Source organism: Salminus brasiliensis, chromosome 16 (assembly GCF_030463535.1).
Source record: "Salminus brasiliensis chromosome 16, fSalBra1.hap2, whole genome shotgun sequence".
NCBI classification, from domain to species: Eukaryota; Metazoa; Chordata; class Actinopteri; order Characiformes; family Bryconidae; genus Salminus; species Salminus brasiliensis.
This window is the reverse complement of record NC_132893.1, coordinates 33,670,481-33,684,190: the sequence shown is the minus strand read 5'-3', so window position 1 is coordinate 33,684,190 and position 13,710 is coordinate 33,670,481. Positions and strand designations below refer to the sequence as shown.

Below are 13,710 nucleotides of genomic sequence, written 5' to 3'. Positions count from 1 at the left end.
GAACTGCTCCAGAGAGTCTTATTCTATTGGCAGTACTTCTCAGGGACTAGACAAGCGGTGTGTCAGCGCGCACACACACACACACACACACACACACACACACACACACACACACACACACACACACACACACACACACACACACACCGCTAACTTCAAGACTGTTCTCCAGCCAGTTTTGAGCTCCATCATGTGTTGCAATTTTAAAATAATAAGGCTACTAATAAGCCTCACCAGAGACCCCTACACACCCCCCCCTCCCGAGCGTGACGAGCAGGTGCTGCAGGCCGCTGCTTTTTGCGAGCAGATTGAGTGACGTGACTAACAGTGTTTGTCGTGCTAATTCCCTCCTCCTCCGCCGCTGCTGTCTTTGTCTCTGCTGTTTAAGATTCACTCTCGTAATGAGAGCGCCGTCTAATTACAGTGTGTGAAAGAAAAGGGTGTTTTCCCAGGTGCCTCGTAAGTGTAAATGTAGGTGAGTAGCGTTTTGGCTTGAAGGCCTCTTTTGGGACGCTAACGCTAATGACCACCAGTCTAGTCCAACCGCAGCTGCAGCGACGCCAACACTCCCCTCGGAGTGAGGCCGGCCTGTGGGACTCAGGGTCTGCCTGGTGGCCTTTTTGATTTAGGGCTGAGTTTTCAGGAAGAATGGAATCCTGTCTATTTACATCATGCTGTTGCAGTTTAAAGATTAAAATAAATAAATAAATAACTTTTGCTTTAAATATGACGTAGATACAAAGTTTAGAGTTGGCAGTACACAAAAAACATAACACACAACAGACTATTAAAGACCGTATCAGCAACGATAAGCTAATTGTAATGATAAGCTGCTGCTCCAGCTGTGAAGATTATAATAAAGTTAAGCAAACAGTGAATTTCAACCAAATACATTCTGGTCTGTTTTACATTACATTTACAGCATTTAGCAGACGCTCGTCTTCAAAAGAGCTTCACTGTTACTCAGGAAGAACCTCAGCTAGTTTAAATAGACTAGAATTCAGAGATCCTCTAATCTTAGACTCTACTAAACACAAGTCAACATTCAGACCATAGTACTCTTCTCTTCGCCTGAGTACTCTCAGAAGAGGAGGGTCTTCAGTCTGGGTTTGAGGACAGCGAGCGTTGGACTCTGCTGTTCGGACACCCAAGGGAAGTTCGTTCCACCACTTCGGTGCAGGACAGTAAAAAGTCTGGACGCTCGTCTTCTGTGGATCCTAAAGGATGGCGGGTCGAGCCGAGTCGTACTTGAAGCTGGAAGGGCTCTCGGTGCAGATCGGCTTTTGACCATCGCCATCAAGTTCGGAGGGGCTGGCTGGTCCAGTCTTGGCTTTGTAGGCCAGAGTCAGGGGTCTGAATCTGATGACCTGGGCAGCAGCTACAGGAAGCTACAGTGAAGAGAGAACTCAGCAGCAGAGGAGGAGGAGCTGAACATGGCTGAACTTGGAGACGTTGAAGAAGACTCTGGATAAGCTGCAGGGGCCTGATGGTGAGCAGAGGAAGACCAGCCAGAAGGGAGCTGCAGTGGTCAAGTCTTGAAGTGACGAGAGACTGAACGAGATCCTGGGCGACTCTCTGGAGAGGAAGGGTTGAATTCTCTGGATGTTTAGAAGGAGACATCTGCAGGACCGTACAGAGCTAACCAACAACGTCTTCATTCATTATTGACGCCGGTAGAGTTTTCCGCTGAATTAGTCAGACATTAGGAGCTGACATTTCTGCTCGGGAGCCCTGCTAAATGCTGTATGAGCGAAGGGACGGACTGTGGAGCACGGCCATGTAGCTTGTGGGGATGTTTCTACACTGGCTGCACCTGCGCGTCTGTGGGTGTGGTTTTCCGGCACTGAGCTGACACTCATCCAGAGCGACTCACAAGGTTACTCATGTTACAGAGGTGGGCCAGTTTAGTGTTTGGGGTCTTGCTCATAGACTCTAATTGGTGTAGCACAGGATAGCCAACCAGACCGGGAATCAAACCCCAGTCTCCCACACAGTGTGGTAGCTCAGCGGCAATTACTGGCGTTACCCATTGCGCCCAAACAACCACATGTCTGTCCACTGGCTTGACGTTCTGTCCAATCCATCAGTAGCTTTTTAAAGTGCATTACAGTCATGAACACCTAAATTACTCAGTTAACTACTGTTTACTTAGTAAATACTAAAGTATGCAGGTACTAATATGAATAATTTAGTATTATTCAACTCTACTATATATATATATATATATATATATATATATATATATATACACACACACACACACACACACACACACACATTATGTATGTGTGTATATGTATGTATGCATGTCTATTTTTTCTTTTTACTATAAATTAATCAGTAACTGCTATAAATGATGTAGTACCTACTTACTGCTCAATAATTACAATTCATTATTCAGTAATTACTTCAGATACTACTATGGAATGGAGTAAGTTATGCAGTAGTTATACAGCCATCATACTGACCACACCTGATTGGACCAGCCAAGATAAACACAGACATGGGCAAGAGTTTATCTGAGAAACTGATTCTTACTTGTGATGGTTGTGTGTAAGTGTGTTAGCTCAACCACCTCCAGCGTTCTCCTGGAGGAGAACCAGTAATTCCAGTCCTCATCCAACCTAGTTTATCTAACCTACCCTTCATTACAGCGAATCAGGAGATGCTGGTGGAGCTGAAGACATCCATACAGGGTCTGGAGCTCACAGAGAAGATCAGCACCCAGACCTGTGATCTGCTAACTGTGATCTCTTAGCCATCATATCTTTACTGACCGACTGGCTTTTTGTTTATTTGGGTTTATTCTGATGTTATATAGAGTTAATTACAGGTAGACAGTCTCACTGACCACTGACTATGTTTATTTGGGTTTATTCTGATGTTATATAGAGTTAATTACAGGTAGACACTCTCACTGACCACTAACCTTATGTTTATTTGGGTTTATTCTAATGTTATATAAAGTTAAATTACAGGTAGACACTCTCACTGACCACTGACTTTGTTTATTTGGGTTTATTCTAATATTATATAGAGATAATTAAAGGTAGACACTCTCACTGACCACTGACTTTGTATATTTGGGTTTATTCTGATATTGTTCTATAGAGTAAATTACAGGTAGACACTCTCACTGACTTTGCTTATTTGGGTGTAGTCTAATGTTCTAAAACAGAACAGCTGTGTAACAGCTATCAAACTATTCCCCTCTAGATCAAATGGATGACACATCTTTTGGTCCCAGGGTAAAGGTGGCATTGAGGGAACAATGGCGGGAAGGCATAATAGCTGATGTGTCGTTTACAGAACTAAGCAAACACGCCGGATCTCAGGAAACAAAAGAGCCAACTGTCAATAATGAAGGGAAGGCCGGCGGGCCTGTTTACCCTCGGCTATAAAGGAAGCAATGGGACAATACTGCAGTCTGCTGATCTGCTCAGTGTTTGAACAAGTGCTCAGGCAGAGCCAAGATCAAGCCAACATCTCTACACGGTCTCGTCTGCCTCAGCCCACGAAGGAGGAGCTGGTAGAAGTTGTACTAGTATTACATAACAACAAACCCTGAGCTTTTAACAACAGCCTGAAAAAAAATCATTAAGCTGACTGCACAGAAAAGGCCACAGTGTCCTCAAACTTTTGTCAGTGGCGTCTATAGTGAGGCTGTTCAAGCAAAAGCAGTGTGGTCACATTATGGCATTCCCAGCATTCCCTCACTTCCTCCACAGTGACGGGGCTTACGGGAAGGGTTTGAGGGCAAACAGTGCAGAGGATTTGTAGGGGAGGAGAGCGTGGGGATTTGAGCTTAACATACACTGATCTTATTCCCTGCGAGCCAAGAGAGCCGGCCAAGGAAGGACACACAGCCTGATGAGATTACTTAATGCAGAATCAATTAATCAGACCGACCGGCACTGCAGAGCGGAGATGCATGCTCACCTTCACTCACTGACTGTAGCTATCTGTAATTTATTCTATATAATATTACCATAAACCCGAATAAACAAAGTCAGTGATCAGTGAGAGTGTCTACCTGTAATTAACTGTATATAACATTAGAATAAACCCAAATAAACATAAAGTCAGCGGTCAGTGAGAGTGTCTACCTATAATTAACTCTATATAACATCACATTAAACCCCCTTTTAAATAAAGTCAGTGGTCAGTGAGAGTGTCTACCTGTAATTACCTCTATATAACATTAGAATAAGCCCCCTTTTAAATAAAGTCAGTGGTCAGTGAGAGTGTCTACCAGTAAGACTATACAACATTAGGATTCAAGGATTCAAGGATTCAAGGATTCAAGGAGACTTTATTGTCATTCGCATCACATGTGGTACATGGGGTGGAACGAAATTGTGGTACCCAAGGACCCAGTTTTACCCAGAAGCAGTACTTAAATAAATAAAATATACATAAATATATAAAATATATGTAAAAAATGAAAATAAAATACAGAGAGAAGTAAATGGAGAAGGTAGCAGCAGAGTGTGTTTAAAGTGACTAGTGTCGTCAAAGTGTCGTTGTAGAATTAACCCAAATAAATGTAAGGTCAGTGGTCAGTGAGCGTATCTACTTGTAATTAACTCTTTATTTACAAGGGGGGTTATTCTGATGTTATATAGAGTTAATTACAAGTAGACGCTCTTACTGACCACTGACTTTATTTAGAAGGGGGGTTTTTCTGATATTATATAGTCAGTGGTCAGTGAGAGTGTCTACCTGTAATTAACTCTACATAACATTACATTAAACCCCCTTTTAAATAAAGTCAGTGGTCAGTGAGTGTGTCTACCTGTAAATAACTACGTAACATTAGACTCAACTCAAATACACAAAGTCAGTGGTAGTGTTTATGAGTATTGGGTTTTTTTTGTAATATTAATATTAATGTTTTGGGTTTTTTTTAACCCTTTGGAAACACTACTGTACTGACTGCACACATGAGAAAGGCCATTCCTGTTATCAGCATTAAACACTCCACTACAGAAATGAGTATTACATCTATATTCCCTCATTCGATACATTTTCTGTGACCGTCTACATCAGCTGAGCCAGGAGCGTAAAAGTGTCCGGATTTGCACAAACCCAGGCAGGAACAACCCCCCGCCCGGAAGAGCTGCGTGGTTTAGGAAAGATGAAACCAAATAGCTTCACCCTGGACTTAAACACAAATCAGGTGCAGTGTTGTGTTACATTACAGACAAAGGGCCATTAAAGACGAGAGAGCTGCTGAACAGAAGGCACAGTGTGCTTACCTGGAGGCCCCTGGAGTTTGGCTTTCTTTACTAGAGAGAGGGAACAAAAAAGAGAGAGAGAGAGAACAGCAGTTAGGAGTGAATAAACATTCTCTAAACAGTCTGTACAGAACCAATCAGAACCATCTACACCAGAACCAGGCCTTTACCTGCAACCTCTACCTGACCAAGGGCCCTATCTGACACGCTGCGCAGGGCAGGTCGGGATGCTCATCGCTATCTTCCACCCCGACAACAGTCTATTTTCAGGCCTCATTTAAACAGCAGCACTGCTGGTGAATATATCTACGCTGATGGGCGCGGTGGTCTGGAAATTAGGGGTTCAGGTCAGTTTCTGGAGTATTGCTGTATCTGTATCTTGGTGACGGAGAACACAGGAGGAGCTCCACTGACTGAAAACAGTCTAGGCAGACGTTCGCCAGGAGTCAGACGTTCGCTGCTATCTCAGCAGTGAATTGTCAACATAGGCACGTGCAGCCCGACGCTCGTACCCCCCCTCCCGCATAATGGCCTTCCTCTGCCAACATCACGACACAAGCTACGGCCAAAGGTGCTTTTTACTTTGTAACATAATTAGAAGCTGGCATTTAAACCATCTGTCCAAAAGTTTGTGGACACCCCTTCTAATACATGCATTCAGCTACTTTAAGCCATACCCATTGACACAGACACAGGTGTGCAAAAGCTTGTCTATGCCAGGCGTGGGCTAGTAGAGGGGTATAAAGCCCCCCAGCGTTGAGCGGTGGAGCAGTGGAAGAACTGTGTTCTCTGGAATGATGGATAGTGGTGCTCCATCAGATACTTTTGGGATGGGATGAGGTGGGTGGTGATCATTATCAAACATCCGGACCTTAGTAAGGCTCTTGTTGCTGAATACAATACAATCCTCACAGAAATGAGCTTCCAAACTCTGGTAGGAAGCCTTCTTCTTTGGACAGTAGAGAGAGTTACTCCAACAAAAGCAGGATCAACCCTTGATTTCAGAAGAAACGATGAATGAGAAGGTGTCCCAATACTTTTGTCCCTCTGTTTTTTTTTTTTAGGCAGCAAGTAAACAGTCTGAATTATTTGGTTCTACATCACATTCCTGATTCGTCACACAGTGCTACAAGTTAAAAAGTCAGCTGACTGATAAAATCTGGACCCAACATTTGCGTGGCCCATAATCCATCGCGAGGATGACCGAAAATGGACACAAGGCTCAGGGAAGGTTCGAGTGTTTCCATTTCTACTGTCAATCTACTTTTGTTCTTATCAAAGTTTCTCACGCTTGTCCATTTTTCCTACTTCAACATCCTTCAAGAACTGACTTTACTTGCTGCTTATTAAACTATATGGACAAAAGTAATGGGACGCCTGCTCATTCATTGTTCCTTCTGAAATCAAGGGTATTAAAAAGAGTTGATCCTGCTGTGAGGATTTGATTGCGTTCAGTGCCAGGAGCTTATTGGATGGAGCTCCACCATCAATCATTCCAGAGAGCACAGTTCTTCCACTGCTCCACAGCTCAACGCTGGGGGGCTTTATACCCCTCTAGCCCACGCCTGGCATTAAGCAGCATGGTGCCAATATGTTAATCATGTTTATCGTCAACAGTGATTCTACATGTAAAAATAATCACCCTTCATTATTTGGAACTGACCTCCAGACCCACCCAGACTGTCCGATCACGCTTTCCAGGATCCAGAAAAAAAAAAAAAAAAAAACCTATACGCTATACGGTTCGACAAACATTTTTTCGTAATGATCTTCATGTGACGATCCACGCATTTTATTTTTTTAGCTCCTTCCCAGGTCTACGCAATAACTATTACGGGATTGAGTGCTGGTTTAAAGGAGATTACTCTCTGCTGGACGGATCTGGCAGATGGATGGCGGGATTGAACGACGGGCTTCGAGGCATCACTGGATTATTATTATCATCATGGTCACTGCTCTAACCCTCCCCGGCAGATCTGAGGCCTTGATACATGCAGACCTGTTTGTTTACTACGGTCTGTTGTGCTGCCGATGATCAGGTTACGTGGTTGAGGTGCTAAAACCTGAGCCTGGAAGCTGTGGCTGTGGACCTGAGAAGAAAAAGCTCTGACCTATGGAGGCATGGACTTCACGAGACCTCTGAAATAGTGGCCTGTGGTATCTGGAACGCCTTCAGATGTTACAGCAGATCCTTTAAGCCCTGTAAGTTGTGAGGTGGGACCACCATAAGAATCACTGAGAGCCTTGGGCGCTCATGAATTTGTCGTCAGGTTAAGGGTTGTCCTTCCTTGGAGTCCATTTGGCAGACACTGACCACTGCATACTAAAAAAACCCTACAAGACCTGCCTGATGTTTTGGTTCTGGTCAAAGTGTCTCAGTTTCTACTTAAACATCCTCCAAGGAGTGACTTTACTTGCTGCCTATTAAACTATATGGACAAAAGTATTGGGACACCTCAGCTCATTCATTATTTCTTCTGAAATCATGGATATTAAAAAGAGCTGATCCTGCTTTTGTTGGAGTAACTGTCTCTACTGTCCAGGAAAAAGGCTTTCTACTAGATTTGGGAGCTGGAGCATTGCTGTGAGAATTTGATTGCGTTAAGCGACAGGAGCGTTAGTAAGGTTGGAATATCGGATGATCACAACCCCACCTTATCCCAGCCAAATGTATTAGATGGAGCACTATCCATCATTCCAGATAGCACTGCTTCACAGCTCCTCAATGCTGGGGGGCTTTATACCCCTCTACTAGCCCACGCCTGGCATTAGGCAGCATGGTGCCAATAGGTTAATCAGGTCTATCTGCTACAAAGAGTCCTATTCTATTGGCAGTACTTCTCTTCTCTAGAGGGTCTAGACAAGCTGTATGTGTGCATTTGCACATCTGTGTACATCCATCAGCAATGAATGAAGGCAACTTAAAGTAGCTGAATGCATTCTTTAGAAGCGGTGTCCACAAATATTTGGACATGTAGTGTATAGCCACAATTCACCTGGCCGAATTGCCCTTTAAAGGCAATTACTTCGAACATTTCGGACATTTGACCCCTAACATCTGCAGTATACCATCACCGCAAGAGACTGGACAGGTAGAGCCGCTGAGAAGGCTGCATATGCAAAGCTGAAGGCAAATGAGACCAAAAACAGCAGCTTGGGCACCAAGATAGGCTGGCAAACACAAGCCCAAGCTCACACTGCCGCACGACTTTTCAATGGAAAGCAGGTCTGCTTTACAGCGTTCAGTGCAGACGCGTGGACCTCCTACATCAACCTCCTACGTCCCGTGCTGCGATTTGCTGGAGGATGACAATGGAAACTGAGGCTTATCTCAAATTCTGGTTTCTGCACTCCGCTCAGAAGCTCCTGTAGCTGTGCCTAATCATCCAGGAGCTTCCTGATGAGTCCAGAGTTTCCCCATTAAAGGGGCTGTTAGTCAGAAAGTTCATTTTTAATGCATTTCATTGCTTCTCCTGCTTCTCTGTGTTGTACAATTCTGAAAAATACAAACTTTCATCAGAGAGTTTAAAGCTCAGACGAGTCAAAATGATGGAAAAGGGGATTTTAAAGAAACAATGATGCATCAAGTCATAAGTCACATGATTCTCTGGTCAGTTAGCACAGGTGACCAATGATTGATGAAACGACAGGCCCTATGGATGGTGCGTGTCATGATCGGACAACATGCCGGTCAAAAAATCAGCTCTCCCAGATGTATGGTGGACGCAGTCGGGGTGGTACAGCCTTCAGAAATATCAGCCTTGGCCAGGTGGGCTACTGCACATCCTGCCCGGCGTCCTGTAGAACAAGATCCTCAAGGAACTTGTGGAGGTTCTTTAACGCCGAAAACTGCAAAAATTTTCCCCCAATTATCTGAACTTTCTCCTCCTTAAATTTTAAAAACAGCCTCGTTCCTCCTATTTCATTTCCCTTTGTTTTCATTCCGGCTCGTCATCAATAAAAACCCTCTCCAGATAAATCTCTCCATCCGGAAAGTGAGAGTCTGATCCTGATTGGATGAGAAGTATAAACAGACTCCATTCTGACTCCCTATTGGTTTATAAGAGATCCATCACACCTGCACACGTCCCGTCCCTCTCCAGCGAGCTCACAGCAGACGTCTGTAGTCTAGTATGAAGACTGTGTCCGTGGCAGAGACTCAAGAGAGCTGCAGTGAAACGTCCCGACTGAGCCCCACATTTACATTCCAATAAAGCTTATTGATCACACGCCTCTGAAGTCTGACTTTCTGCAGCTTTACAGAACTTCTAGACAACGACTCCTCATATTTTCCTCCATGAAGCTCATGTTGATGCTCAGTAGAGCACAGAGACGCTCCTTTAATAGAGCTGATATTACTGAAATGCTTCATTTTCAATGGGCAGATCTGCAGCTGAAACAGGAGCCTAGTGCAGCCCAACATTTTTAACATCAACATTTTACTAGATCATTCTCCTCATTATGACTTTTAGAGAAATGGGGTTTTGGGAAGGGTGGAGGGGGGGGGTTAGTGCACTATAGACCCCTGTGGTGCGGCCTAAGCTTTCGGTCTTTGTTCTCCTTCCATTACTTTTACTTTTCTACTTGAAGTGGTTCTGAAACCAGTACTTTTACACTTTTACTGGAGTAAAAAGCTTCAGTTGATACTTCAGCTTCTATAGAAGTCTTTTAAACCCTCGTATCTCCACTCACTTCTAATTTGAGGAATGAATGAGAATACTTTTCACACCTTTGACTTTGGGTCAGCTTTGGAAATCATCGCTGCCCCCACACACACACAAGCGTGAACTGTGCAAAAGGAAGCAGGAAGTGGAGCTGGTGTCTGCTGCTGCTGTTTACTTTTGGCACTGTGGAAGCAGCGAGGAGGAGCCTGTTAGCCTGCTGGATGACTGGTCAGTCAGAGAGTGCAACAGATGGCCAGAGGATTACAATTCCAATCTCCCTCTCTTCCTCTCTCTCTCTCTCTCTCTCAGTCTGACCTACCTTTTACTCTGACAGCAGCTTTCACTATCCTCTAGCACTTACCAAAAATATCCACACTGAATATTAAAAGGACAGGGGACACGCTTTTCCTCCCCCAAAAAAGTACCCTAGCTTTTCCACTGTAGCTCAAAGGTCAGACTAATTTACAGCAGAAAATTGGCGTCTCCGTCATTCCCACTCCGGGCCGGAGCGCTGCTGCTGCTACTGCACTATGGAGCTTTGGTGGTGGAGCTGCAGGTGGAGAACCTCTCTCCAGAGCTGCTGTGTAACGCTGCAGAACCCATCATACTAGTGTAAAATCCTGTAGTATTACTCTACCGCCTCAGCCCACATGCTTCTCTACCTTCAGATCAAGCTGCTTCTGGATCTCTCAGCTTGTCCAGAAATGCATGTGTACAGCTCTGAATAGTAGCGGCCAGAGCCAACTGGGCTTTTCTTCACTGGGCTTCGGCACAGCGGCCAAGGGGGGGACAGTTAACATGTCTGGAAGTCCCTCCAACACGGACAAAGGCTAGTTTCCACTGGGAGTCCTTGGAGGAGGAGTTCAGCAGAGCAGAGAAGGAGCCGAGCGTCTCTTAATGCTAACACCACATCACCTCATATCTGAGGTTTAGCTCCTCCCACTCAGTCCAGGTAAATATTGGCAATGTTAGCAACTAAAAAGTAAACTACTGACCAAGACCCCGCACAGAGGGGTTTGACCCGGCACTGAATGGTCCAACCCGGCACTGAACGGTCTATTTCTCAAGGGTTTTGACCAAACCTTGCTGAAACTATTTAAATGAAGATTGAATGAACTAACGCTGATCTTCAGGTTTAGCGTGCTAGCAATTTTACACAAACACGAGAAGCTAAACCCGTCCCACCGTTCAGCCCTGCCTTCACGCTACTTCAATTTAACTCTCGTTTTATTGGTCGCCTCGTTAAAAAAGACACATGATGGGTGGAGCTTTTCAGCTGGAGTTGAACATGGCGAAACTGGATGGAGTGGGAACTCTGGTCAGTGAGTTTAGGTGAATTTTGGGTGCGTTTAGGAAAGGGCAGCAGCTTCGGCCTTAGATTACAACACGACCAGAAGCCGATTGAATCAAATATACTTAAATAAACATAACACCCATCATACACTCAGAAAAGTGTTCTGCGCCCAATATAACACACTAGCATCCTCCCGACCTCTCAGCCTCACATCACTGTATTCACATGAATGAAGGTTTAAAAGGATGCCAACCCAAAAACAATCATTTTGGAATCCTCCTCTCACCTCGAAAGTCGGTCAGTGGCACAGCTGGGCCCATCCTCTACACGTTTGACCCACATCGCCAAACACCTGCCGTTAGGACACTATTCGTGCAGTTTAAGCAATGCGCACTGGCCAGAAAACGAATACTGGCAAATGTACTTCTACACAGAACAAGAACAAAAAGCTGCTGTTTGGTTAAAAACCCAGAATTAAGAGTTTTACAGGAATCCGAGACGCAAAGCCGAGCCTAAAAGACGTCAGAATTGACGTAAAGCTATCAACAGACAGGGGTCCGCGTGAAGACTGAGCTCACACAGGGACTTCATGAGACTTCAAATAGGACTGCATGTGATCCTGATGTGTGCAGCAGACATTGGTGTCCGGGAGGTCAAAAGGTTAATTATCTTAATGAATTATTATATTAATTAAAATACAATCAGCATTTTTAAATACCACGATTAACAGTATTACCGTTATACCACCCAGGTCTAATCTGTTCGGCTTTCCGAAATATAAAAAGTACTGTGGAACTGCTGCCTGTGCGTCACCTCGGCCGATTGATGACGTTACACTCAGTATGTGTTTAATATCAATTCTCAGATATTGGCAGATATTCAGCAGGGTCAGTTCAGTCCTCACGGCAGGGAAGTGTGAGACACGAGCGAGGAATGATATTAGTGAAGTCGTGCACATCCTCAGCCCTGACTTCGCTGTGTAGCCCAAGACTCGCCACATATCCATCACTGTTTTAATCCAGTACAGTCGGTGGGTGTAATTTAAACGGCCGCAATAAAGACGCCAGTCGGATAAACGATTGCAAAGAGGGGCTAATAATGACGGCAGCAAGACAATAAAACTAAAGAGGAAATTACAGGCTTGGGTCTGTAATTAAAAAGTAATGAGGACTCAAACTATACCAGTGTATCTCAGAAAAATCATTTGTACTCCTGAAATGTGGGCTCTCTACAGCCATGCAGCAGTAGAACCACGTCTGGTCCCTATTCAACAATTTAACAATTTAAATCCTTTTTCTTTAAACAAACTAATGGTTGTAATGGCGATGTGAGAATTTTTTATTGTTTTAAAATAATAAAAAATAATTTTAAACAATGTACACGTCAATGCTGAGCTGGCTCAAGACATACTCGAATTACGCAGCCGCTTAGGGCACCAACGCCACCAGCACCCAACCCCCCCCCCTCCCCATTATCATGATAAAAATATATATATTTTTAAAATAACACTGAATAATAAAATGAAATATGGTATTACATAGGTAAAAGTAGAGCTGGGTGATATAGAGAAATTCATCACGATATTTAAAGCCATTTTTGGCAATATTTTGTCATGTAGAAAAACAGCATCATTAAAAAAAACTGCTATTCAAGTACTCTCACGTACTGAGTCCTGCGATTTTCACTCAACATGTGCTGCACTCCATTCAATTAAATGAGACTGATTACACTATTTGTCAAACCCCTGACTCTGGCCTACAAAGCCAAGACTGGACCAGCCAGCCCCTCCGTACTTGATGGCGATGGTCAAAACCCCGATCTGCACAGAGAGCCCTTCCAGCTTCAAGTACGGCTCGGCTCGACCCGCCATCCTTTAAGATTCACGGAAGACGAGCGTCCAGACTTTTTACTGTCCTGCACCGAAGTGGTGGAACAAACTTCTCCTGGGTGTCCGAACAGCAGAGTCCAACGCTCACTGTCTTCAAACCCAGACTGAAGACCCTCCTCTTCTGAGAGTACTCAGGCGAAGAGAAGAGTACTATGGTCTGCATGTTGACTTGTGTTTAGTAGAGTCTAGGATTAGAGGAGCTTTGAATGCTAGTCTATTTAAACTAGCTGAGGTTCTTCCTGAGTAACAGTGAAGCTCTTTTGGAGAAGAGCGTCTGCTAAATGCTTAAATGTAAATGTACGCCTGGCTAAACCAAACTAGAGCTATACTCACAGCTAAACAAGGGAAATCAATGTGTTCCAGTCCGAGGTTAAATAACAGGGTTGTAAAACTGGATCTGAGCATTTCAGTTGGAATGCACAGCCCTATGATAAAGGTTCTGTACTGTAGTTCTGCAGATTTGGGAAATGGACCGGGGCCGCACTGCGCTTCAATCACGCTTCAATTCACGTGGGCCTTTTCTGGCCAGGCCTGTGAGTAATGACATCACCATGGAGATGGGCCTTTTGTTGGGACAGGAATAAATAAGGAAAAATTAAAGCATGGCGGTGACGGCAAGAGGAAGAA

General features: G+C 44.3%; 1 protein-coding gene across 1 annotated transcript in view; it reads right to left on the bottom strand.

The window, feature by feature from the left end:
* Positions 1 to 13,710, bottom strand: part of unc13bb (unc-13 homolog Bb (C. elegans)) — a 134,370-nt gene that overhangs the window by 110,509 nt on the left and 10,151 nt on the right. Inside the window, exon 2 of the mRNA XM_072659139.1 lies at positions 5,259 to 5,288. Within this exon, the coding sequence (XP_072515240.1) occupies positions 5,259 to 5,288 (30 nt within the window). The remainder of the gene's footprint in view (positions 1 to 5,258; positions 5,289 to 13,710) is intronic.